Source organism: Schistocerca gregaria, chromosome 5 (assembly GCF_023897955.1).
Source record: "Schistocerca gregaria isolate iqSchGreg1 chromosome 5, iqSchGreg1.2, whole genome shotgun sequence".
Classification (NCBI taxonomy): Eukaryota; Metazoa; Arthropoda; class Insecta; order Orthoptera; family Acrididae; genus Schistocerca; species Schistocerca gregaria.
In genome coordinates, this window is record NC_064924.1 from 10,198,197 (window position 1) to 10,223,353 (window position 25,157).

General features: G+C 45.3%; 1 protein-coding gene across 2 annotated transcripts in view; it reads left to right on the forward strand.

Annotated features, from left to right (window-relative positions):
• Window positions 1-943: 943 nt before the first annotated feature.
• LOC126273150 (trehalase-like) overlaps window positions 944-25,157 on the forward strand; it is a 260,073-nt gene continuing 235,859 nt past the window's right edge. Inside the window, exon 1 of one of the 2 annotated variants that reach the window (XM_049976602.1) lies at window positions 944-1,262. In XM_049976602.1, the coding sequence (XP_049832559.1) occupies window positions 1,108-1,262 (155 nt within the window). In that variant the 5' untranslated portion in view covers window positions 944-1,107. The remainder of the gene's footprint in view (window positions 1,263-25,157) is intronic. The other variant, XM_049976603.1, reaches the window with a different exon arrangement.

A 25,157-nucleotide genomic window follows, 5' to 3' on the forward strand; every position in this document is an offset into this window, starting at 1 on the left:
TTAAAAAGTATCCTTGATTTACAGCATTTGTAGGTAAAGAGAGCATTTTTAGAATGTCATACACTTTTCAAAATCTGAGGGTAGCAAGGATGAAATATACGAAATGACAGAAGCCTCAAGTCGAAGGATACGAAAGATGGGCAATAGCTGGGAGGGTGTGAAGGAAACGGAGGTCAAATTTTGAAAGGAAAGTGATATTCAGGGAGAAAAAATAACTCTCGAAGGTTTACTAATGGCATTGTAATTCTGATGCAGGCAACAAGGACATTAAAGAGAAGCAGAAAGGAATGGACAGCATTTGAAGAGGTTAGCAGCGTGTACAGCAACGAAATCAATCAATGGAACAGGAGTTGTCCTAGGAAATGAGACAGTCGGGGCAGTTTTTAGTATTTGAGCAGTAAAGTAATTGATGATGGCGGAAGCAGAGGATATACAAACTTGAGACTGGCAATGTCAATTGTGAAAAAGACGAATTTGTTAGCAACGAAAGTGTTGGGAATTGTTTCCTGGAGGTATTTCTTTGAACTATAGCATAAAATGGAAGTGGAACATGGACGATAAGCAGTTCGTACAAGAAGCAGAATGGTGAAGATTAGATGGGTAAATCATGTAACTGACGAACATGGAACTGGTTAAAGAAGAAATGTATGGCATAACTCGGCTAAAAGAAGGACTCAGTTGACATGACACAGTGTGAGGCATGGAGAGAGGGTCAAGTTGGCAATAGAGGCGAGAGCTTGTGAGAGCTTGTGAGGAATGCGGTAAACAGATGGAAACTGATGCGCGGTGCAGTACTTCAGAAGAGATGAGGAGGACAGTAGAGGACAGACTGACGTGCAGAGTTGCTCCGTATTAAAGATGCAGCAGAAAAATGGAGAGGTGTGACGTTGTCGGAAGGTGTTTGTGCGTTAGCAGGTTTTCCTTTGGAGATAACCGCAGGTGACGCGCAGGCAGAGAGGCGGCGGCGCGGCTCGGAGGCGGCTTCGGCGGCAGCGGGCCCTGCTCCGGCTCCGGCTCCGGCTCCGGCTCCGGCGCCGACGTCACCGGCTGCGGCTGCGGCTGCGGCTATATGAGCGCCGACCGCGGCGCCGCCGCCCCACTGCCGCCATGGCGCCCGCGCTGCTCGTTCTGCTCGCCGCAGCCGCCTTCGCCGCCGCCGCCCCCGCCGCCCACGCGCCGCACGGGCAGAAGACCGCCAGCTGGGAACAGCAGCTGCTCGACCCCGAGGACGACCCGGAGGCTCTGCCGCCCGCCTGCGACAGGTGAGCTACCAACCGGCCTCGGCCTCCGTAACGACCGTCTGTGTACTCGCCTGCCAGCTCCGCGTGAAACGTACGACTGTGACGCCAAAGTGTTCTTCTCGGAAGGCACAGTCTCGTACTCTAAACGACGCGGTCTAGCGACAACTTAAGTCACCTTCTCCCTCGCGCTTATGCGTTACACTTTCGTGTGGGCTATACCGACCAGCAGTGCACGTACGTATTCGTTAAATGCATTTTGTCGTGCCTGCTCCACGACTACTACAAACAGTGGAACATTAGTCTAGAAGTGATCGTAGAATCGCGTTTCGCGTGTTTCCTTCAGGGGTGCACCCTTCCAAGCAATCGTCCTCGCTGACACTGACTTAACGCGATCCTCCCATTTCCTATCGTTTATAATTGTTAGCCCTCAACACTTGCACGATGTTTACGGACTCGCGGCCTCGGCTAGTGATCGGACGCTGCCCGGACCTCTCTGCTGGCCGCGGGCACGGCGCTGCCCCGGGCCCCATTCCTCCGCTGCACTCTGCCACCGTCGCCACGTCGCCTCTGAGTTATTTCTCCGACTAATCAAAATAACATTATACTTCTCACCTTTAGTTCGCGATCTGCTGAAAAACTAAATCGCACTCATCGAGTTGCACAGCTGACGTTCCCATTTCACCTAAATTTAACTTCAGGCAGGTGTAAATGATACACGTTTCCTTGCGTGTCATCGGTAATACGCTCTTAATGCGCAGTACGGAAACTTTGTGTTTACTTCGAAAAGGGCTCTTTAATGCCTCTATAACGTGATTCAGAAATTAATTCTCTCCAGTTGCCCGAGTTCCTAGGCTCGGGAATATCATTCTCAATTTACGTGACCGTCTCCGGTTTAGTAACTCCCTCAGAGGCAGATCTGATAGCTCAGTTTTCATTTCCACCTTCAAATGATCAGCGAGAACACGGTCTGCACATATCTTCGGATTACGAGCGTTTATTCCGTCATCCGACAGCCACCGACGTATCTGCGTCCGTCGTACAGTAACGAGGTTCGGGAACGGACAGGAAGTAATGCCGGCTATAACGCGTGACCGCGCTGTCTCCCTGTTGGAATAGGGAACTATCTGGATAATCTTCCGTGTGACGTAGTACACTGAATTTTCAGTCACGTTAGTTTCCTGTACGACAGGAAGTTATTCGTTAGCTGCCTCTTACTGGAACGCAGGCTCGCCGAGTATTGAGAGTACGTATTACGGACGGTAACTGTATCTTTCGTGGCACTGGTTTTTTGGCCGTGGTCCGAGGTACGTTTCGTCTCCAACGATTCTTCAGGTTGTGTGAGAGACATTCTCAGAGACTAAAAAGGCGCAGCTTGTTAATTTTAGAACGCATTTTTTTAGCATCGACTAGAGCTAAACGACTTCACTCAGACTAAGGAAAATGCAGCAACTATCGCGTAACGAAATATAATTACAGAATTTTTGTGAACAAGTTTACGCGCGCACATTAACTAAATACACCATTACGACCTGTGAGTACGTCTGCCGCGCAAGCAGACGGTACGCTACGCACGGAGACATGGCGTCATAGCACGGCCTGAGTGTCAGAAAACAGGCTCACTCGGTAGAAATCTCCTCTGTGGAAGACGACGGCTTCGATGTAGCGTCTGCCCTTTCTATCGATAGAGTCTAGCGACGCCCCACAGGTACGTTCTCCTAACGGCCGCCTCAACACCTCATCACTGTACTGGATTCGCAGTTTCGTAATATAAAAATCGGTTGAATTCAACAGTGAATTGAAATAATGCTAACTGATACCCACGTTGTCACAACCGAAGGAAATAAGGGGGAAAACGTTAAAACGAACTTTCTCTTATCGTAGCAAAATTATGGCCACCAACTAGTTGCGGGTAATAAAGCGTTTGCATCAGGGTGGACCCACAAAAAGCATGCATGTCATTCCTCACGGGAGAAATCGGTTTTATCTCAATATACCTAAAACTGCCACAATGAAGCTTTTCCAAAATACATGTGCAATTAATATGGTACTCTCACGCCATCAAATAATACACACGGGCACGCGAATTTTTCTCAGACATTGAGTCCAATATGGACGGAGAAGACATTGAATAGGATGTGGTGCTCAGTCCCCAATTAGCACGTCACAACTGCTAGTGTACGTGATATGAATAACAACGCAGTTTGCTGCGACATTGTAGTGTAGTCACTTCGTGACATCTCTACGTTGAGCCGTAGTTGTTTGCCCGGCCATTAAAACCACGAATTACCTTTTATTAAGGACCGCTAAACCCATTTTATTCGAGAAGTTGTACACCAGTACCAGTGGAGTGTAAACAGTTGATGAAGAATAACCGCCAATCGTGCCAACGAACAGTTCGACGACTGCGTGCGTGCTCCGTGCAGTGCGTAGTGGAGGGTGCTCGGCAGCGCCACAGGGCGGGCGTGCTGCTGAGAGGGGCCCTCTCCCCGCTGGGTCTGGTCCGCGCTCCTCCTCCAACAAGACACCACTCCCGCTCCTCCGCATCTGCCCGCCGTCCTTTCGGCGGAACCACGTCGTCTCGCTCACACCAGCGTCTCCCGTGCGAGTTCCTTCACCTTGCGAGAAACTCCCTTGCGGTTCAAACGGACTCTCCAGTTCCAGTCACGTACACGATCGGTCCCCGCAGCCGGGGTCACCGCCGCACGTCTGTGCCCTGGCGTTCGGCTCCGAGCTAAGCCGGTTCGAATCCTGGCGGGGAACGAAATGTTCACTGGCAGCGGCGGGCGCGCTCACTCGCCTGCACTCGGAGACGGCTGCCGCGTGGCTACGCTGAGAGGACCCGCAGTGCGCAGCGGAGGAAAATCCTTCCCGTACAGCTGGCTGAAGTTATGCCGTGTGGTAGGCCGTGGCCAGCGACGTCACACGAATTCTGCTTTACGTAAATTTTCCCTTCAACGAATCTCTGTACACCTTTACTTATTTTCAGTCTTCTGCGTTTTCATTGTGCACATATTTCAAATCTCGTTTTCTAAGTGTATACCTTTATTGTTGTTCACTTGCAAAATTGTCTTCGTTAACATATTTGACAGTTTTGTTGTTGTTGTTGTTGTTGTTGTTCCGGTGCTTTGGTCTTTTGTCCCGGAGACTCCCCACGCTGTTCTGTCCTGTGCAAGCTTCCTCATTTGTGCACAACCAGTACAAGTCAACTCTACGTACTGTAGCGAAGTCACGGTCATCCGCTACATTTTCACCGCTCATACTCGCCTTCAGTACCAAATTAGCCATTGCTTCATGCCTCGCGATCAAACCAACACTTTTTTTAGTCGATTTGAGCCATACACTCCTTTTATTCTCCTCTCCGACCACGTTTCAGTTTCATACAAATACTTCCACAAAAGACGTGTGACAGATGTTGAAAAATTACTCTTTTTCAGCGAAGCTTTCCTTGATACTGCAGATCCCTTTTTGTATGCTCCCTTCTTTGATCTTCCTCAGTGATTTCCCTGCCAAAATACGAAGAGTCATCTACAACATTTAGTGCATCATTTTGCTAAACCAATTCCCTCCGGATTGCCTGATTTACTTCGATTATACCCTTCTTTTACTTTTGTTGATGTTCGTTTTATGATCTGCTTTCAAGATACCATCCGTTGCACTCAAGTTATCTGTTCTTTTCCATCTAAGGAAAATGTCTAAGTTTTTTTTCTTCCCTCTAAATGTTAATTCGCTTTTCAAATCTGTTCTTGGTTTCTCTTCCTGATCATTCACTGTTGAAATTCAACAATATCAGCGATTCGCTGCTACCATATTCCAACCTCTTCTCAGGTATTACTTCCCTTTCCTGTCGTTCGGCTGTTATAGCTCCCGCCTCATGTGTGTTCAAGTTATAGGTGACCTTCCGCTCTCTACATTCGATCCCCACTACCTTGAGATTACCAGTGTATTCCAGCCAACAGCGCTGGCCGCTGCCTCCAGACCTCTTCCACGTTTGCAGTGTTCTTTCACGATTCTTAACCAAAGTATTATCAATCATTGAATTGTGCCTTCTGAAATTATTATCTCTTATTTTGCCTATTACTGAATGCCAGTCTCCCATCACAATGAAACTTTTCTGTTCCGTAGCCTACCGAATAATTTCTTTATCTCTTCGTATACTTTTTTCTTACTTTGTTAATCAGCCTTGGAGTTTGTAAGAACACTTGTTCAGCTGTGATGGTTCGTCGTCTTACGTTAACTTGCCTAGAACGATCCGTTTACTGTTCTGTTTATAGCAGTTTACCGGCATTCCGCCGGCCGCGGTCGCCCAGCGGTTCTAGGCGCTTCAGTCCGGAACTGCTAGAGTTCTACGATCGCAAGTTCGAATCCTGCTCCGGGCATGGATGTGTGTGATGTCCTTAGGTTACTTAGGTTCAAGTAGTTCTAAGCTGTAGGGGACTGATGACCTCAGATGTTAAGTCCCATAGTTCTCAGAGCCATTTGAACCATTTTGAACCCGCATTGCTATTTTCTTATTCATTATTGTACCTATGCCTGCGTTGTTTCTATTTGATTTTGTGTTGTTAAGACTGTACTTCCGTGAATATGGGTTTTCCTACCACCACATTTAGCTAATTTCCATTATGTTTAATTTTCACCTTTGTATACTTTGCGTACATTGTTATCAATTAATTCTATACGGATAGCGGTCGCTCGGCTCCAGACTGTAGCGCCTAGAACCGCACGGCCACTCTGGCCGGCTGGGATGAATCTTACGACTTTGTTGCTCACGTCCCCTTCCTGAGCTGGCGTGCGAAAGAATTTAAGAAACGTTCACTAGTGGACAGAGATTACTCCCGCGTGTAGCGCTGCGTCCAAGACCACGGAGCGCCATCGGATCGTGCGTCCAGTGCAGCGAGCGTCAGCGAGCGAGGCCAGGGGCAGCCGCACCTGCCCGCCAACGCGGCTGGCTTCCTCGCATTGCGATGGCATTCGGCGACAGCTCATAAATATCACCGAAAAAAGAGGACAGAATAGTGATGAAAATTCACAAAAAAGACACCACGTGCAGACGACAGCATAATTGCAGAATAAAATTTCTGCGAAAAATAGAAACAACATACGTAGGTTGCTGGGATATCAGTTCACGAGTCGCATGGTGAAATTCTTCCACGGTACCAGTCGAAGTGTGTCTGTTCCTGGATTAACAAAGGCAGGTAAATGTTTGTCTTACCGCGTAAATATTTTTCCATGCGTCAATTAAAATCATTCAATCAATGAAAGTTATTATCTACTTGGGGCGGATTCTTGTCCCGCAACAGATTTTTTTAAATATTACGTGTTTGCAGTGCTATGAAAAAGGGGAAGTAATTTTTACATTGTCAACAAAATATTTCCGGATTCGGGGGAGAAAGTTGACGATACAGATTTCGTGGAAAAATATTGCGACTACGAAAAATGTCTTTATTTTAATGACCTTCGCCCCACTCTGACACTATGTGCCTGACACTCAAGCCCCTGTTTCGCGATAATATAAAACCAGTTTTCCTTCTTGGAACTTTTTCGGTATCCTCCGTTAACCGTATCTGATGCGGATTCCACACCGCACAGCAATACTCCAGAAGAGAGCGGAGAAGCCTAGTGGGAGGAATCTATGTGGTGGACCTGTTGCATTTTCTAAGAGTTCCGCCAATAAACTACAGTCTTTGGTTTGCCATACCAACAACACTATCTGTGTGATCTTTCCAATTTAAGATGTTCGTAATTATGATCCCAAAGCATTTAGTTGAACGTCTGCGTGATTTAACGTGTGATAGAAATTTACCATATCCCCTTTAGTATTACTGTTCATGATCTCACAGGTTTTATTCCTTAGGGTCAATTTCCACTTTTTCCGCCATACAGATGTCTTGCTTGAATCATTTTCCAGTTGGGTTTCGTGTAGGATTGATGACTTTACCAGCCGGTAAACGACTGCATCATCTCCAGTTAACGTAAGCGGCCTGCTCAGAATGTCTCCTAAATCGTTTGTATGGAATAGGAAGAGCAGAGGGTCCAGAGCACTGCCTTGCGCAACGCCAGATATCACTTATGTTTCACTCGACATCTTTCAATCTACCAGCTGTGTCCTTCCTGAGAGGAAATCACAGAACTTGTGCCACAACTGAAAAATTCTACTACAAATCGACTTCAGTGGTAAGGGTCTGTAATTCAGCGGATTACCCCTATCTCGTTCCTTGAGTATTCGTGTGACCTGTGCAAAATTCCAGTTTTTAGGTAGGGGTCTTTCGTCGAGCCAGTGGTTGTGGATGACAGCTAATTGTAGGGTTATTGCAATGAATCTAGCTCGTATATAATGTGCACCGGACGAGTTTAATCATTATCATCATAAAGTAACTTACGCTGCTTTGATGCACTGAGCAGATCTGTGCGTAACTTACTCATGTCGGCAGCTATTCTTGATTCGAATTCTAGAATATTTATGTCATCTTCTTTGGTGAGGATATTTCCAGAAAAAGTGTATACTAACTCCTTTTTAGTGGCATTGTGAAACGAAGTGAACATATTGACTGTGTCTTGCCACTAGTGTAGTTCACATGCGAAGAGAATCTGTCGATTTTCTGTCAGATTTCGAGTCTGAATATCGTTGTGGAAGCTACTGAAAGCATCTAGCATTGAAGTCCGAGCTCAGTTTCGAGCTTCAGTAAAACATCGCCAGTCTTGGAGATTTTGTGTTGTTTTAAATTTAGCATGCTTTTTTGTTAGTTCTACTTTAATATTCTGACCTGTCTTGTGCACCATCGGGGATTAATACTACATTTTTTTTAAAAAATTTATTCGTTATCAATCTTTCAAATGCCGTTATACTATTTCTTTGGATGTAAAGTATATCTGGTCCACACTTACATAGATAGCGTGGATGGAGTCGAGACTATCTCTTAGGAAGGCGACAAGGGAATTTTTTTCTGCTTGTTTACATATACTTTGCTTTTACTTTTGGTGGATTTGGATGTTGTGGAAGTCAGTCTCATTACAGCCATCTTACGGCCGCTAGTTGCTGTACCCGTCATAAGGTTGGAGGCTGCTCCTTTACCTATTTGCATTGAGACGCAAGTTTTGTTTGAATTGTTGAGCAACTGTGTCATCTGATTTGGAGGCCGGTAAAAGCAACCAATTATTAGTTTATTGCGGTTGTCAGGTGCAACATCTACCAATACTAACTCACAGGATCTATCCACTTCCATTTCGCTACAAGATTAACTACTTCTACTACAAACAACCACATCACCACGAAATGTATTTAATCTAGCCTTTTTGAGCGCGATTGGATCCTTTGTGATAATTTCGGCGCAGTTTATAGCGGGCTTTAGCCAGCTCTTAGTGTTTGCACTAAGAGCCAAAGAAACTGGTACACCTGCCTAATACCGTGCAGGATCCCCGCAAGCACGCAGAAGTGCCGCAAGACGACATGGCGGGACTGGACTAACGTCTGAAGTAGTGCTGAAGGGAACTGACACCATGAATCCTGCAGTACTGTCCATAAATCCGTAAGAGGTGGAGATCTCTTCTGAACAGCCGTTGCAAGGCATCCTAAATATGCTCAATAATGTTCGTGGCTGGGAAATTTGGTGACGAGCGGAAGTGTTTAAACTCAGGAGAGTGTTTCTGCAGCAACTCTGTAGCAATTCTGAATGTGCGGTGTCGCGTTGTCCCGTTGGAATTGCCCAGGTCCGTCGACATGCACAGTGGATATGAATGAATGCAGGTAATCACAGGATGCTTATGTACGTGTCAGTGTCGTATCTAGACGTGTCAGGGGTCCCATACCACTCCAACCAACTGCACACGCCCCACACCATTAGAGAGCCTCCATCAGCTTGATCATCCATTGCTGACATGCAGCGTCCACGGATTCGTGAGGTTGTCTCCGTGCCATCCGCTTTATACAATTTGAAACGAGACTCGTCCGTCCAGGAAACGTGTTTCCAGTCATCAACAGTCCAATGCCGGTGTTGACTGGCCCAAGTGAGGAGTAAAGCTTTGTCATCAAGGCTACACGAGTGGCTCTTCGGCTGCGGAAGCCCATATCGATAATGTTTCGTTGAATTGTTCGTTTCCTGACACTCGTTGATGGCCCAGCATTGAAATCTGTGGCAATTTGCCAAGGGGTTGCACTTCTGTCACGTTGAACGATTCTCCTCAGTCGTCGTTGATCCCGTCCTCGCAGGACCTTTTTCCGGCCGCAGCGATGCCGGAGATTTAATGTTTTATCGGATTCCTGACATTCAAGGAACACTCGTGATATGGTCGTACGGGAAAATCCCCACTTCATCGCTACCTCGGAGATGCTGTGTCCCATTGCTCGTGCGACGACTGTAACACCACGTTCAAACTCACTTAAGTCCTGATAACCTGCCATTGTAGCAGCAGTGACAGATCTAACAAGTGGGCCAGACACTTGTCTTATATTGGGTTTGCCGACCGCAGCGCCTGTTTATATATTTCAGTATTTGATCAGGCATGCCTATACCAGTTTCTTTGGCGCCTCTGTGTATAACGATTTGAGCTTCAGTGCTTTGTGTTAGCACTTGGAGGTCTGGGTCTTTCTCAGCACAGCTGTGGCAATATATAAGTGTAATAACACTCTGTCCTACGTGTGCCCTCGTCCTGCTTTTCCCTTGCGGCCTTTCTTCCAGCTGACATATGATACAAATTTCTGTCCTCCTGGTTTATGATTTGCCTCTTCTGGCGTTACCGACCAATGTCGCTCAGAGTTTAAGACTCTGCAGTCGTATTCTGGAGGACGGTAGACGGCAAGAATCCCTGCCTGTTTATCCGGATCTCTGTCTTCAATAGTTGCCGTAGGTCCTTTAAGGCGAATGCAAGCAAAGCGTCAGTGTTATGGACACACCTATTCTCTGCCCAGTGCGCTCAGTCACAAGTTGCGCTCTGCCGTTTCCCTTGTAGAGGCGGCAAAAAATAACTTAACTGACAGAAATAACCGGCTTAAGAAACATCTGTTACCGTAATAACCGCTTACGTGATACTAGAAGTTATTTTAAAAACGGCCAATAGTGCGTGGCGGCATCTGTTTACCGACGTACGTACTGAGCTTTCGCATCATCTGAGGTCTGACAACTACTAAATGACAGAGCAGATAGAGGGACCATCTGTAAGGTATTCTATAGACTCTGGAAGTAACTGCCAGACTTCACGCCCATTGAGTATGTATATCTATGGGGGTGAGTACAGCGTACAGCGTATGTTCGTAACATGAAACAGGGCTAGTGACGTGATTTTGGGACGACGCTACTTGTCTGCAATTTTCTTTAATAGCGAAACTTGAATATTACACATATTCGTCTTGTTTTATATACGTTTCGGCACGTTTGAGTTTAAGTAACAGATATGATGCAATATTTGTTGTTTGTATGGATGTAAAGAGACGTATGTGGAAGGAGGACCAGTTAGTACTCGCAGGAATGTACGACAAACGCCTAATTGTAAATTTCATATTTGTATGAGGCAATTTATATGTTGGAAAAAGTCGAGACACGGTATTATACTCTTGTACTGTACGGATAATGTGTGCCATTTTATGGACAAGTGTTTATGACACACGTGCTAGATAAACTGCATGAGGAAACTGCCAGTCAGTGTGCACGTATTGTCGCTACTCGTATGTTCAAATGCATATGAAATTTGTAAACGGCAGTCGGATTAATTTTCTCCAATTCATACAGGTTCTCAAACCCTTGCTCTGTGTTCCCAAGTATTTCTGCATGAGACAGTTTCCTGTACAGTGTCGTTCTAAAGTAATTAATTAGAACAAATTCGACACCAATATAAAATCTAAAAAAATGTTGGGTTTATCTTCTTTTATAACTCCAAACTTCGAGCACTGACCTTGTATTTTTTGTGCGTAGTGTATGGTTGTATTTGTGTGTCAAAAGCAGAAGGGTGTATAAACAAAAACTGAAAATAATAATAAACAAGCTGGTCTCGCAAATCGTTCCCCGTATCCGCTGTAAAACTCTCACAATTCCAGACGAGTTGTTTCTTCGTGACACTTCGGCGCCGTCTACATTGTCATTGTAGTCAATTAGAACAGAGATTCGACAATATGAGTAAGTGCAACAGAAAACGTAAAAAATTTTTGTTGGCTGTCAGTTCTTATCCCGTTACCGAAAAAACGTAAATAAATTGAAATCTGAGCCACGACAGTGTGGCAGAAAAGCCTAGTATCATTGCAGTTCACATGTTTAAACTGACTTCACTTACTGGTATCAACGTGATACGATGTCTGTAAAACGCGTATATAAAGTTTCACGGTACTTCTAAAGAAGAATTCTCTATAGCAGTGAAGTAATAACACTCAAAATACGTTAAGCGCTAAACAGGATTAGATGCACCGTCCTCAAATCACGAGCTGCAAGACATGTTTCGGACAGAATTCTCGTTCTGCCCGTCCGAATGCACACTCCATAAATACTTATACTCTATTTGCGCGCAATCTGTTTATCGAGGTATCTACCTACGTACAGTGACCTCGTGCGACTACGGAAGTAACACGTCAGCAGAGGAGTATACCTGTAAGTTATTTTTCTGTGGCATTTACTTTTCACTCAGAGTGCTTTTTCTCTGGGAGTTGCAGTCTACCAGTACAGCTGACCTGGAAGTTGATAACTTTGTTCCGCACTCCAGCAGGTCGCAGCACACGCCGATATTTCCAGACTGGACAGAAACAAGTGTTCTCGTATTTCGACTAAAATAGCCGACGACCGTCAGAGGTCCACAGAATTTACAAATAACTGCATTGTTATTGCTCTTAACGTCATCCACAAGCCGCTGCATATATAGTTGCCATTAACCTGTGTACAGTAGCCTTCAGCCGGTTCTAGGCGCTACAGTCTGGAACCGCGCGACCGCTACGGTCGCAGGTTCGAATCCTGCCTCGGGCATGGATATGTGTGATGTCCTTAGTGTGGTGTCACTGCCAGACACGACACTTGCTAGGTGGTAGCCTTTAAATCGGCCGCGGTCCGTTACTATACGTCTGACCCGCGTGTCGCCACTATCAGTGATTGCAGACCTAGCGCCGCCACACGACAGGTCTAGTCTAGACTCCCTAGCACTCGCCCCAGTTGTACAGCCGACTCTGCTAGCGATGGTTCACTGCCTACATACGTTTTCATTTGCCGAGATGATAGTTTAGCATAGCCTTCAGCTTCATCATTTGCTACGACCTAGCAAGGCGCCTTATTCAGTTACTGTTGATATTGTGAATCATGTACCGTCAAGAGCGACGTTCATCATTAATGGATTAAAGTTAAGGATCAAACTATTTACGTCCGCTTTCTGAATTCTAATTCCTTGTCATGTTCCAGACCTCACGTCAGTATAGTCCTTCCCTCCTCACGCCAGCCTACGTGAGCTAAAACGCGTGCATTTCGGCCTCCTCTAGTAACACGGTGTTGGCTCTTCTGCCAACACAACATTTAGATTAGTTATGTTAAGTAGTTCTATGTTCTTGGGGCTGATGACCTTAGAAGTTAAGTCAAATAGTGCTCAGGGCCATTTGAACCACTTGAGTAGCCTTTAGCCTGGAACTGCACACTTTCACGCCATATCAAATTAAAAAACTTAAATACGTCGTACGTTTCGCAGATTTAACTATAGGAGCACAATAAAACAAAAAAATTAAAAATAATAAGTAAGAAAAAAGTTTCAAAATGTGCTGGCGCAAGGAGGCAGTGTCAGTTGGCTACTTTAAGAGACTAAACCGTGCAGACATAAAGCGACAAAAGATTCAGTCATAAGAAACACAGTGGAGAGAAATTATTCTGAGTTAACGAGTATACAAGCTGAAGGACATCTAGCTGCTCGCGTTTCGTAGACGCTCAAAGTTAATTGCAAGCTTGTCAGAGAAATTCGGTACTAAAAATACGAGTGCTAATAGTAACTGGTATATAAAAATAGCCGTAACCGCGATAATTGGTACCGCGAAATAACCGTTTGGCTCATGGTCGCCTGTCCTTTCCACCTTTCTGCGACCGTTTTCGTAAACTGTGGTCGGGGCGTTCGCCGGGCCTGCTGGTTCGTCGTCTGCCCGGCCCCTTGTTTACCGCCGCCTCGCCGCGCCACGCCTGCTCGTTACTGGGGGAATTTCCCCCCGCACTGGTCACGACCCCCACAACAACACATTCCTTCGGCTGTATGTTGCTTTACTGCGGTCTTGTGTCCCGGCACAAGTCTGATACAAACTCTCCACGCTAGTCTACGCTGTGCAGACCTCCACACCTTTCCTTACCCACCACAACGTACATCCATTTGAACCGCCCTCAGATATGTCATTTCAACCGATCTCTTTTATTAGCTTGTGCCAAAAATTTCATTTCTCGTCATTTCTAGTCAATACCTCCTCTTACGTATGTGATGTACCCATTTTAGCTTCAACATTCTTCTGTACCACCTCGTCCTCTCTGAACTTCTCATCGTCTAGTTTCACGTTCTTTTAAGCCTACATTTAAATCATTTTCAATGTAACGAATTTCTCTTTTATCAGAAGTGTTTCTGAGCTTCTGTGCTATAGCAACTCTTAGTTTCGTGTACCCTCTACTACGTTCATCATCAGTTATTTTGTAGCCCAAATAGGTAAACCCGTCTACAGCTTTTACTGTCTCATTCCATAATCTAATTCCCTCAGCTTCACCTCATTTCACTCAACTACATTCCATTTCTCTCATTTTAGTTTGACTGATGTTTCTCTTACAATCTCTTTTCAATACACTATCCATTCCATTCAATTGTCTCTGACAGAATTACAATGTCATCGGCAAACCTCAAAATTTTTCCTCCTTCTCCCCTAACTTTCATTTCATCTCCAGATCCTTCTTTGGCTTCCTCTACTAGTTGTTTAATGTACTACAAAACTGCGGATAGATTATAACTCTGCCCCACTCCAGTATTAACCTCTCTTTAAAGTTGTATGACTGATTTTATTTAATATTTGACTAGCAAAGTAATTAATAGAGAGAGATAGTCTTTGTAATAGAAACTTGTAAAATTATTCCAGTTTGGCATTATCATTTAAATTCCTTACTAAAGTCAACCTTAATATTTCTAAAGTTAGGAGCATTGCAATAAGAAAGCGGAATCATTAGTCCTGATAGCGATCTTGTTTAGATGGACTTTCTGATGGCGAGTAAAAAATGTGAAAATTGGCTGTGCAAGTCGCACTACAGTGTCTATCAGTATGAAAGGCGAACAACGTTACAAAAAGATGCACACTATGTTTTAATAGTAACGTGGTTGGCGGGACCGCAGCGTCATCAGGTAAATGAACAAACAAGTAGTTATTAAGACCTCAACGAATCGCAAATTACTTTTTAGAGCGAAGCAGATGGTGAAAGGAATCACTTACCACAAATAAGGAAACTAAATTTATCATTGAATTATTATTCAAATTACGAAAGATAGCACAAAAAATTGCAGATTGGCATCAACATGCGCAAATGGAACTTACATGGTCACAATCACGTTTTCCGTATGAAAAGACAGCGAAAAGTCGACACTAAGACCATTTAAAATAGTATGATTACAAAGAGTAAGATACAGTGCAGCTTCATAAGTTATGTTGTCTCAAAGTAGATAAGTGTCTGTATTATCGCTATAGTTATCTTTTATACTACACTTGTAAGACACTGTTTCTCCTCCATATCCTTCGACTCTTATAACTGTTATTTGCTTTCTCTACAAATTGTAAATAACCTTCCACTCTCTTTATTTTACACTTGACATATGCAGAATTTCAAATCGTCTGTTCCATTTATCAATCTCATCGTCTTCTGCAAATCTACGAATACTATAAACGTAGTTTTAACTTCCCTCAATCTATCTTCCTGGATAAGTCATAAGAATACTGCCTCACAAAACCCAAACTGATGTTCCAGTTTTTCCTTCTTCTGTAAATAACCCATGTCTGTATTTTGCAACCACGACCTTATAAACTGGTGCTTCCGTAGTACATACACCTGTCACCACTGCGTTCTTTGGAATTGCAATTATTACATGTTCCCTCAAGGGTAAGAGTATTTAACGTGTCTCATATATATCTTGACTGCAGCAGCAAAGAGTTTCTCATGACTGCTTCTCCTGAGAATATCAATAATTGTGAGGGAATTTCGTCTCGTATTATGTGCAAAACATCCTGCACCGGCAACAGTATCGAAACTATGTACGGCTATAGAGGCAGCGTGACTCAATATTTCTACAAGGGACTTTCAACGACTTGTTGAGTTCACGTGACGTCGAGTTGTAGCACTAGGACGTGCGAAAGGAGGTCCCACGCGATATTAGAAGGTAAGACATTACTGTTGTCACCTCGTTATACATTCCTTCCAGCTCTCAGCTTTGCGTTCCTTGCTTAGTACTCGCTTGCCATCTGACTTCTTGGTATCAACGAGGTGCTTCTGTTTCTTGCAAACTTCTGTTTCACTTTCTAAGCGGCATCTATGTTTCCCATTGTCAAACAGGCTTTTAGAGCCTGGCATTTGTCCTCTATCCACCCCTTGCTTACATGCGAACGTGTGTAGCTCAGTTTCGAGCATAGCAAGGAACGAAGAAAAAGAGATACGAAAGCAAGTACATAACTTCACTATGAAGTAGTTTCTGCATTTTCCGTCAGTCCCATTTTTTAGAGTTCCGTATTCCCTATCACCTACCTCATTTGCTGCTTTTTTATATTTTCTACTTTCGTCAGTCACAAACAATATCTGCTGTGTTATTCAGGGATTTCTACTGCACCCTTTTCTTCCACACTGCCGTTAGTATTTCATCTCTCAAAGTATTGCTACCTTTGACCTGTTTCAGTCAAACTTGCGTAGTCCTTCCTCTCAAATCTTCATCAAACTGCGGGTCTTTCACATTACCCAAGTCCTCTCTTAATTTCATACCTTTTCGTAATTTTTCAGGTCTACTAGGATGTCGCGCAAGTCTATCATTGGCTAGCAGGCCGTGTCTTGAGTAATTTCAGTTCCTGTTTGCAGCAAATGAGACTTTTCCAGCTAAGCTCTGTGTGCACGCTGTCATCTGTGTTTACGGAGGGGCGGTCATGGTGCTGCACAGCGTCTACCAGTTGTGTGATCAGTTGGTGCTGTTGTTGCATACAGAACACCGCTGACGCCCGAGTCTCCTTACTTTGTCAGTACTTAGCTTATATCCTCCTCCAGCTGCTATAACCACATTGTTCCCTAGATCAAACACTCTGCGGAAGCCCCTTCATTGTGTGCCATCCGGATAACGCTTACTTTCACAATATAACTTTCTTTGCCTCGATTATCATTTACGTTCTTATCAGACTGCTGCAACTTAGTTTCTGCCTCCTCGCAATGAAGTTCCTTCAGTCCAGAAGCAACCACTCGTCAGTAAGTGACGGTTTCCGGAGAACTGAAGCCGGTCTCGAGTGAAACAGCACAGAAACTTTTCCCGACACAGCTGTAAGAAGAAAAATATTTTTCGGTTTACACACGTATGAGATTGTGTGTAACGTTGTGTTTGTAGTAAAGAACTTGTGCGCCGCCTGCCTACATGCGAACGTGTGTGGCTCAGTTCCGAGGGCAGCGTGAAATAAAGAGTATGTGATACGAAGGTAAGAAGACAGCTTTACTGTGAAAAAATTACCAGGACAACAGCATTCCGGATCAAAGTGCACACCCTGACACGTCTGTGAAGTCCAGTTCTACTGCTGGATAACACTCGAGACCGTGCGTTGAAACACACTTGTTTCTCCCTTGTGGTGCTGTCCATTGAGTGGTGCAGACGTTGCCGGTGACGGTCGACCTGTTCTGCAGCGGCTGCCCTCCTGAGGAAGAGCAGTGTGTCAGAGGGATGCGGGTTCCTGGCTGAAAGCTGGGTCCGAGCACGCTCAGCCGCCGTCGCGTCGGACCCACTGCCCGCAATTTCCCTCGACAGCTAACGACACCAGGGCAGACAGGCCTGTGGGCCTGTCCTCTCGACGCTGTCGCTCTCACTCCGTCTCATACATCTTGCTCACCAGATGGTAGTGTTTTGTTAAGCCTGTCTCTCCCAAGGCTGTCAGTAGCTCTAATGGAATGTTGCCTACTCCCGGAGCCTTATTTCGACACAGGTCTTTCAGTGCTCTGTCAAACTCTTCACGCAGTATCGTATCTCCCATTTCATCTTCATCTACATCCTCTTCCATTTCGATAATATTGTCCTCAAGTACGTCGCCCTTGTATAGACCCTCTATATACTCCTTCCACCTTTCTGCTTTCTGCTTTCCCTTTCTTGCTTAGAACAGGTTTTCCATCTGAGCTCTTGATATTCATACAAGTGGCTCTCTTTTCTCCAAAGCTCTCTTTAATTTTCCTGTAGGCAGTATCTATCTTACCCCTAGTGAGATAAGCCTCTACATCCTTACATTTCTCCTCTAGCCATCCCTGCTTAGCCATTTTGCACTTCCTGTCGATCTCATTTTTGATACGTTTGTATTCCTTTTTGCCTGCTTCATTTACTGCATTTTTATATTTTCTCCTTTCATCAATTAAATTCAATATTTCTTCTGTTACCCAAGTATTTCTACTAGCCATCGTCTTTTTACCTACTTGATCCTCTGCTGCCTTGACTACTTCATCCCTCAAAGCTACCCATTCTTCTCCTACTGTATTTCTTTCCCCCATTCCTGTCAATTGTTCCCTTATGCTCTCCCTGAAACTTTGTATAACCTCTGGTTGCGTCAGTTTATCCAGGTCCCATTTTCTTAAATTCCCACCTTAATTCCAAATTGATCGTAAGCAATAATTTTTACCGGTGTATGAACTGTAAAGGTCAAAAATTACTTCGAAAAGCTTGCACTTTCTTCGAGCGTGGTTTTTTAACTAACTGTCTCAATTTTTATTTTATGAAAAATACACTCCTGGAAATTTAAATAAGAACACCGTGAATTCATTGTCCCAGGAAGGGGAAACTTTATTGACACATTCCTGGGGTCAGATACATCACATGATCACACTGACAGAACCACAGGCACATAGACACAGGCAACAGAGCATGCACAATGTCGGCACTAGTACAGTGTATATCCACCTTTCGCAGCAATGCAGGCTGCTATTCTCCCATGGAGATGCTGGATGTAGTCCTGTGGAACGGCTTGCCATGCCATTTCCACTCGGCGCCTCAGTTGGACCAGCGTTCGTGCTGGACGTGCAGACCGCGTGAGACAACGCTTCATCCAGTCCCAAACATGCTCAATGGGGGACAGATCCGGAGATCTTGCTGGCCAGGGTAGTTGACTTACACCTTCTAGAGCACGTTGGGTGGCACGGGATACATGCGAACGTGCATTGTCCTGTTGTAACAGCAAGTGCCCTTGTCGGTCTAGGAATGGTAGAACGATGGGTTCGATGACGGTTTGGATGTACTGTGCACTATTCAGTGTCCCCTCGACGATCACCAGAGGTGTACGGCCAGTGTAGGAGATCGCTCCCCACACCATGATGCCGGGTGTTGGCCCTGTGTGCCTCGGTCGTATGCACTCCTGATTGTGGCGCTCACCTGCAAGCGCCAAACACGCATACGACCATCATTGGCACCAAGGCAGAAGCGACTCTCATCGCTGAAGACGACACGTCTCCATTCGTCCCTCCATTCACGCCTGTCACGACACCACTGGAGGCGGGCTGCACGATGTTGGGGCGTGAGCGGAAGACGGCCTAACGGTGTGCGAGACCGTAGCCCAGCTTCATGGAGACGGTTGCGAATGGTCCTCGCCGATACCCCAGGAGCAACAGTGTCCCTAATTTGCTGGGAAGTGGCGGTGCGGTCCCCTACGGCACTGCGTAGGATCCTACGGTCTTGGCGTGCATCTGTGCGTCGCTGCGGTCCGGTCCCAGGTCGACGTGCACGTGCACCTTCCGCCGACCATTGGCGACAACATCGATGTACTGTGGAGACCTCACGCCCCACGTGTTGAGCAATTCGGCGGTACGTCCACCCGGCCTCCCGCATGCCCACTATACGCCCTCGCTCAAAGTCCGTCAACTGCACATACGGTTCACGTCCACGCTGTCGCGGCATGCTACCAGTGTTAAAGACTGCGATGGAGCTCCGTATGCCACGGCAAACTGGCTGACACTGACGGCGGCGGTGCACAAATGCTGCGCAGCTAGCGCCATTCGACGGCCAACACCGCGGTTCCTGGTGTGTCCGCTGTGCTGTGCGTGTGATCATTGCTTGTACAGCCCTCTCGCAGTGTCCGGAGCAAGTATGGTGGGTCTGACACACCGGTGTCAATGTGTTCTTTTTTCCATTTCCAGGAGTGTAATTTTAAAAGAAAAAAACTGAAGAAATTTTTTTACCAATTTAGACAAAATAAATATTTTCTGCGACCTCCTGTAGCCGACATAGCTTCTTTTTGTTTTAAAAATCTAAAATCTAGTGGAGGCAATTAACACTTTACAGCGATGCGCTTGATAGCGTTTAACACTGAATACTTTTATTTACAAGAAAAAATACGAGTATATGTTTCATTTATTTTTGCTGTTGGTAATTCAGTATTTTGGAGGAGAACTATATTGGTTGATTAGCCATTACAAAATTCGTTACATAACGTAACACAGTAGATTAGTGTTTAGCGTTCGACGATAGATTAGATCATGAGAGATGGAGAGCTGACATCGGATAGAGAATCAGTTCGCCCCTGTCATCTTCGGTGGAACCATCGCGATATAAGCTGTTATCAGTTTACGGAAGCGGGAAACCCGAACACTTGCGATAAGGTGGGAATTTGAAAAAAAATGTCTCTAGGCACTATGGGACTTAACATCTAAGGTCATCAGTCCCCTAGAACTTAGAACTACTTAAACCTAATTAACCTAAGGACACACACACACCCATGCCCGAGGCAGGATTCGAACCTGCGACCGTAGCAGCAGCGCGGTTCCGGACTGAATCGCCTAGAACCGCTCGACCACAGCGGCCGGCTGGGAATTTGAATGCCACACTTTGCGAATAGAGTGTGGTGTGTTAAACACAGCAGTGACTCACTCGGAAGTCGTTTTGCGTAACTGGATTACCCTGCAGGGACAGAGACAAGTGGCGACAACTGTTCTCGCACACCAGAGAGGCGGCGCGGAGTTCATTGACGGCCTTTATGCGGCGCCCTGGGGCCTTTCCGAGTCGGTTCTGATCAGCGGTGTGTCTGCAACGTTGCGCTCGGGCCCTCGTAGAAAAATTGCTCGATTTCAACGGTGGATGTGCCCGCTCTGAACGTCGTCGTAGGGGCGTCGTTAATCAGGGGTGAAATGTGGGTAAGAGTGGGTGTCGCGACCTTCCTATCGTGCGGCACATCTACGGTGGCGTCGGGCAGAATTTTGGTGAAATTTGGTGCCAGTATGACATCATTAGCTCACCTTACACGCCACGTTAACTCTCGAGTTGTGACCTTTTCTGTCGATACTTCTGAAGCGTCGTTGATTCCGACGGCGACGCCGCACGGCGCGACGCCTTCAGCCATCGTAGAGGAACGTTGTGGGCATCTTGGAGTCACACGTCGCAATGGTAGCCAGTCACGCGGTTTCGAAATAGTAGTCCTTTAATTGTAATGTGCATTCTACGTAGAAGTCTTGAAAGCTGTTGTTCCCAGACAATGATACCACGCCTAGCTACAGGAAAGAAGCAAGGATGAGACTGAATCAATTATTAAATCATTAGAGATGGGTATGGTGGAACTTAAGAAGGCTTATCAAAACCAATGCAGCATCCACCACTCCTCCACTTAGTTACGCGTTTAACACGACTTTCAAACGTGGTCAGTTTACTGACATTATAATACTCGTTGTAAGACCATTTTATAAAGGGGTGAAAGAGATAACGTAGGCTATTTCTAAGGAGTTTCTTTGCTACGTTGTAGTGCACATCTGAGTATACGTAATTTGCTACCACACTTTCAGTTCGATTTCAGGAAGAGAGTATCCCGAGAAAATACTGTCCACCACTGCGTGACTCAGTAGCACGGCTGCAAGTTGAGAGCAGCAAGTATGTTGTTTGATTTAACAGTGCCATGTAGTTGTGTGGTCGATACAATACTTTTGCGTGCGTTTCATAAGCAGCAAGCTCTCCTCCAGTGTCAACAAACAGGGAACAGATTTGAATGTGAATGGGAGCATGAGAGGTAGGGAGGTACCACAGGGCTCTGTGCTGGTTTCGTTGCTTTTATTGATATATGTGAATGGTCTGCCGCTAAACGTGACAAATCGTATGATCTTTACTTGTAGTACTCATTTCATTCAATTGTCTGATTGATACAACAACCGGTTTTCACGGTTATAGTAAAAATAATTAATTTGTAATATGATTTTTTTCCTTTTGCAAGTGACACAAGTGTTACTGTCGAAGACGTGGAATTAATACTAATATAAATGATGTAGTTAACAGGCTATCAAGAACATCAGTGCGCTGCTTTCAGAGAACCACATTAGCTCTTAACTATAGCAAAATTCAATGCATGTGTTTCTAAGATACAAGTATTGTACGAGCTAAGTTTTTTGTCCGAAGGTAGTCAGAGAGGCACAAAATTCGACCATTTTATTGTCTGAAGGTGATCAAAAGATTCTTTGATGTCGAACATTTAAAATTGCTGAAGATCAACATCGTACTCCGCAAGCTTCCTAACCGTGTGTGGCAGAGGATATTTCTGTTACCACTAACTGATGCCCCCTTCCCTGTTCCGTTCGCGAATGGCGTAGGGAAAGAATGATTATCGGTAAGCCTCTGTATTAGGACTAATTTCCTGAATTTTCTCATCGTGGTCACTTCACGAGGTGTACGTGGGATGTAGTAACATGTTGTCCGATTCTCCCCCAAGAGCGCTCACACCTCCCTGTGGTGGACAACGCCTCTCTTGTACCGTCTGCTACTGCAGTTTGTTGAGCACCTCCGTAACGCTTTCGCGCTGACCAAACGAACCCGTGACGAAAAGTGCCGCTCTTCGTTACATTCTCTCTACCTCTTTTACCAGTCTTACATGGTAAGGGTCCTAGATTGATGAACAGCACTTACGAACTGGTGGAACAAACGCCTTGTAAGACACTTCCCTCGTGGATGGGTTACATCCCCTTAAGCTCCTTCCCACTAATCTCAGTCTCAGATCTGTTTTTCCTACTATCTGTTTTGTGTGGTCATTCGACCTATGGTCGCTCTGGATAGTTACTGCTAGATACTGTATGGTAGATTTTTTTCCATCAATTTGTCATCAATATTGTGGCTGTACGGTCGCGGATATGTTTCGCTATGCAGGTGCACTGTGCTACAGTTATTTACGTTGAGGGTCAACTGCCGGAGCCTGCACCATTCATCGATCCTCTGCAGCTCATTTTGTAAATCTAAACTGTCTTATGGCAATGCTATGTTATTATAGATAACCGCATCAGTTCTGAACAGTCCTAAACAGCTTCCGACGGTTCCTACTATATAATTTATATACATTATAAACAGCAACAGTCTTATCTCACTTCCTTCGGGTGCTCCGGATATTACGTTTACATCCGTCGTTGCGTTAAGAGCGACGTCTTGAACTCTGTTGCAAGGAAGCCTTCAATGAATTGTTTTATGACCCCCACCATTCTCCTTGACCTACCGTTCTACTAACTGGTTTGTCACAGCCTGGGAACAATCTGTCCTTCTGAGAAACCCTTCCTCCCTTCCCCTTCCTCTCCTCATCTACAACCCCTCGGGAAACCTCCAACACTCCTCCATCCCCTCACTGATACAGGCACACTTCCTGGCCTGAGTTGTTCGAATACCCCCTCACACACCATGAATTTGAACATGAATTTGAAAAAATTGGAAATTTGTGGTAAGTGCTGTGGGACCAAACTGCTGAGCTCATCAGTCCCCAGCCTTACCCACTACTTACTCTTACTTAAACTAACACTAAGGACAACACACACACACACACACACACACACACACACACACACACACACACACACACATGCCCGAGAGAGGACTCGAACCTCCGAGGGAGATGCCGCGTGAACCATGGCTGGACACCTGAGACTGCGTGACTACATTGTGTGCCAATCAATTTGATTGATTAATTAATTAAATTTATCAGTTAATTAATATATCCTCTCTGCCCCTGACCCCCCTCCCCTACCCCACCTGAAAATTTCTTCACTGTCCATTTGGTGGCAAATCGACTTCCGGTAGACAAGACAGTGTGTAGAATATTATTTATTTAAACAATTTATGGCACACAAGGCAGTGTTTCGATATATGGTTTACTAATTTACTTACAGAATTTGTGGAGAAATAGATTGCAGTATGCGGAATACTGTTTATCTAAACATTTTGAAAGTAGCAACGCAGTGTTGAATGATTTATGGCACTTTTTATTCTGATCATGTAAGAAATAGTGTCAATAGAACCCATCACACTTGAAACAGTTAAAAAATTTTCGATTTCGAAGAACGCCCCATCTGCCATCCGCTGGGTCGCACCGTGTTCCAGCCACATCACATATTCCCGCATGCATAGGCCCCACAACCGATTTTGACTGCCGTACTAATCCTGCAAACAAAAGCTTCAGATGGCTGCAACTTTTTGATATTGAGACCTGAGGAATTCCTTTGGAAACACACGCATTTCTCCTCTCCCCCCTCTCCCCTCTCTCTCTTTCTTTCTCCCTCCCCCAACTCTCTCTCCTCCTCAAGTGGATGCTTCCTGGATATTTGAGAAGATTCAATATGGCTTGAGTTGACGCTGGACATATTGGTGAAATCAGAATTCCATCCATTCCTGTCATCCTCGACACCCTCTATGAGCAGGCAGTCCTGTCTGATGGGCCGAGTGCAGCTGCAGACCTGGTGCGATCACTGAGGCACTGCTCGTGGACATCGGGATGTGAGCATGCTTGATGTGTTACAGCGATCTCCGACGTCTAGCCATGACAACTACTAGTACTACAAATTGGATCGTGGTTATAGACCGTTGTGTTTGATGCTTCACAATACATCACAGTGGACTCCGTCTTGCAGTGATATTTATTGTTGTTGTCTCTATCATGTCATGTAGTAGGTCCTTCTTCCTCTTTCTGAAAGTAATGGAGAGAATTGGCTTAGGTGTTGTTAGTGTTTAAAAAAAAAAAAAAAACAATTGCTGTGTCAAATTCCCGAATGACCAGTTCATTGTATCTGAGAGTGGTATTGCGAGCACACACACCACTACAGCCAGTTTGGTTAAAGACTTTGCAAGCAAATGAGATGAAGTTTCAAATTTTCAAATGCCTACAACGTCATGTATTTCCTACCAAATGACCTAACTGTGCCAGTATCCACCAATAGGAGGCAAGGCGGAAAAAAAGAAATATAGTAGGTTTTGGAAACTGGGTGGTTGAAAGAACAAATCCCGCCAAATATTCCAAATCTGGTATCCACCAATAAGAAGCAAGGAAAAACTGTCCCACATCGATTCGATTAATTGGTCATCCAGGCTAATGGAGTGACAGAATATTTCCAAGACATCCACAGCTTGGGGGGGGGGGGGGTGAGGGGAGGGGGAGATTCACCAGGTACCCACTACTTTGTTCAGAACAAAGGTGTGGTTAGTGTGCGACATGATAGATGCTACCTACTTCTTCTTGAATGTCTTTGTTTCATATGCTACAGGGTTACATGGCAGTGGAAGTATTACACCAAAGCGATATACCAACTACCAATGCCAGGTATGCATGAGGGGGGGCATGGAAAGGGCATTGAAGGAAAAAGGAGAGGGGGGGGCATATCTTGGTCTTTATGTGTTTGTATATGTTGGTTCATACAAACAGGAAACATCCACTTGAGGGGGAGAGTGGGTCGGGGGAGGGAGAAAGAAAGAGAGAGAGGGGGGTGGGGTGGGGGTGGGGGGGGGGGGGGAATGCAC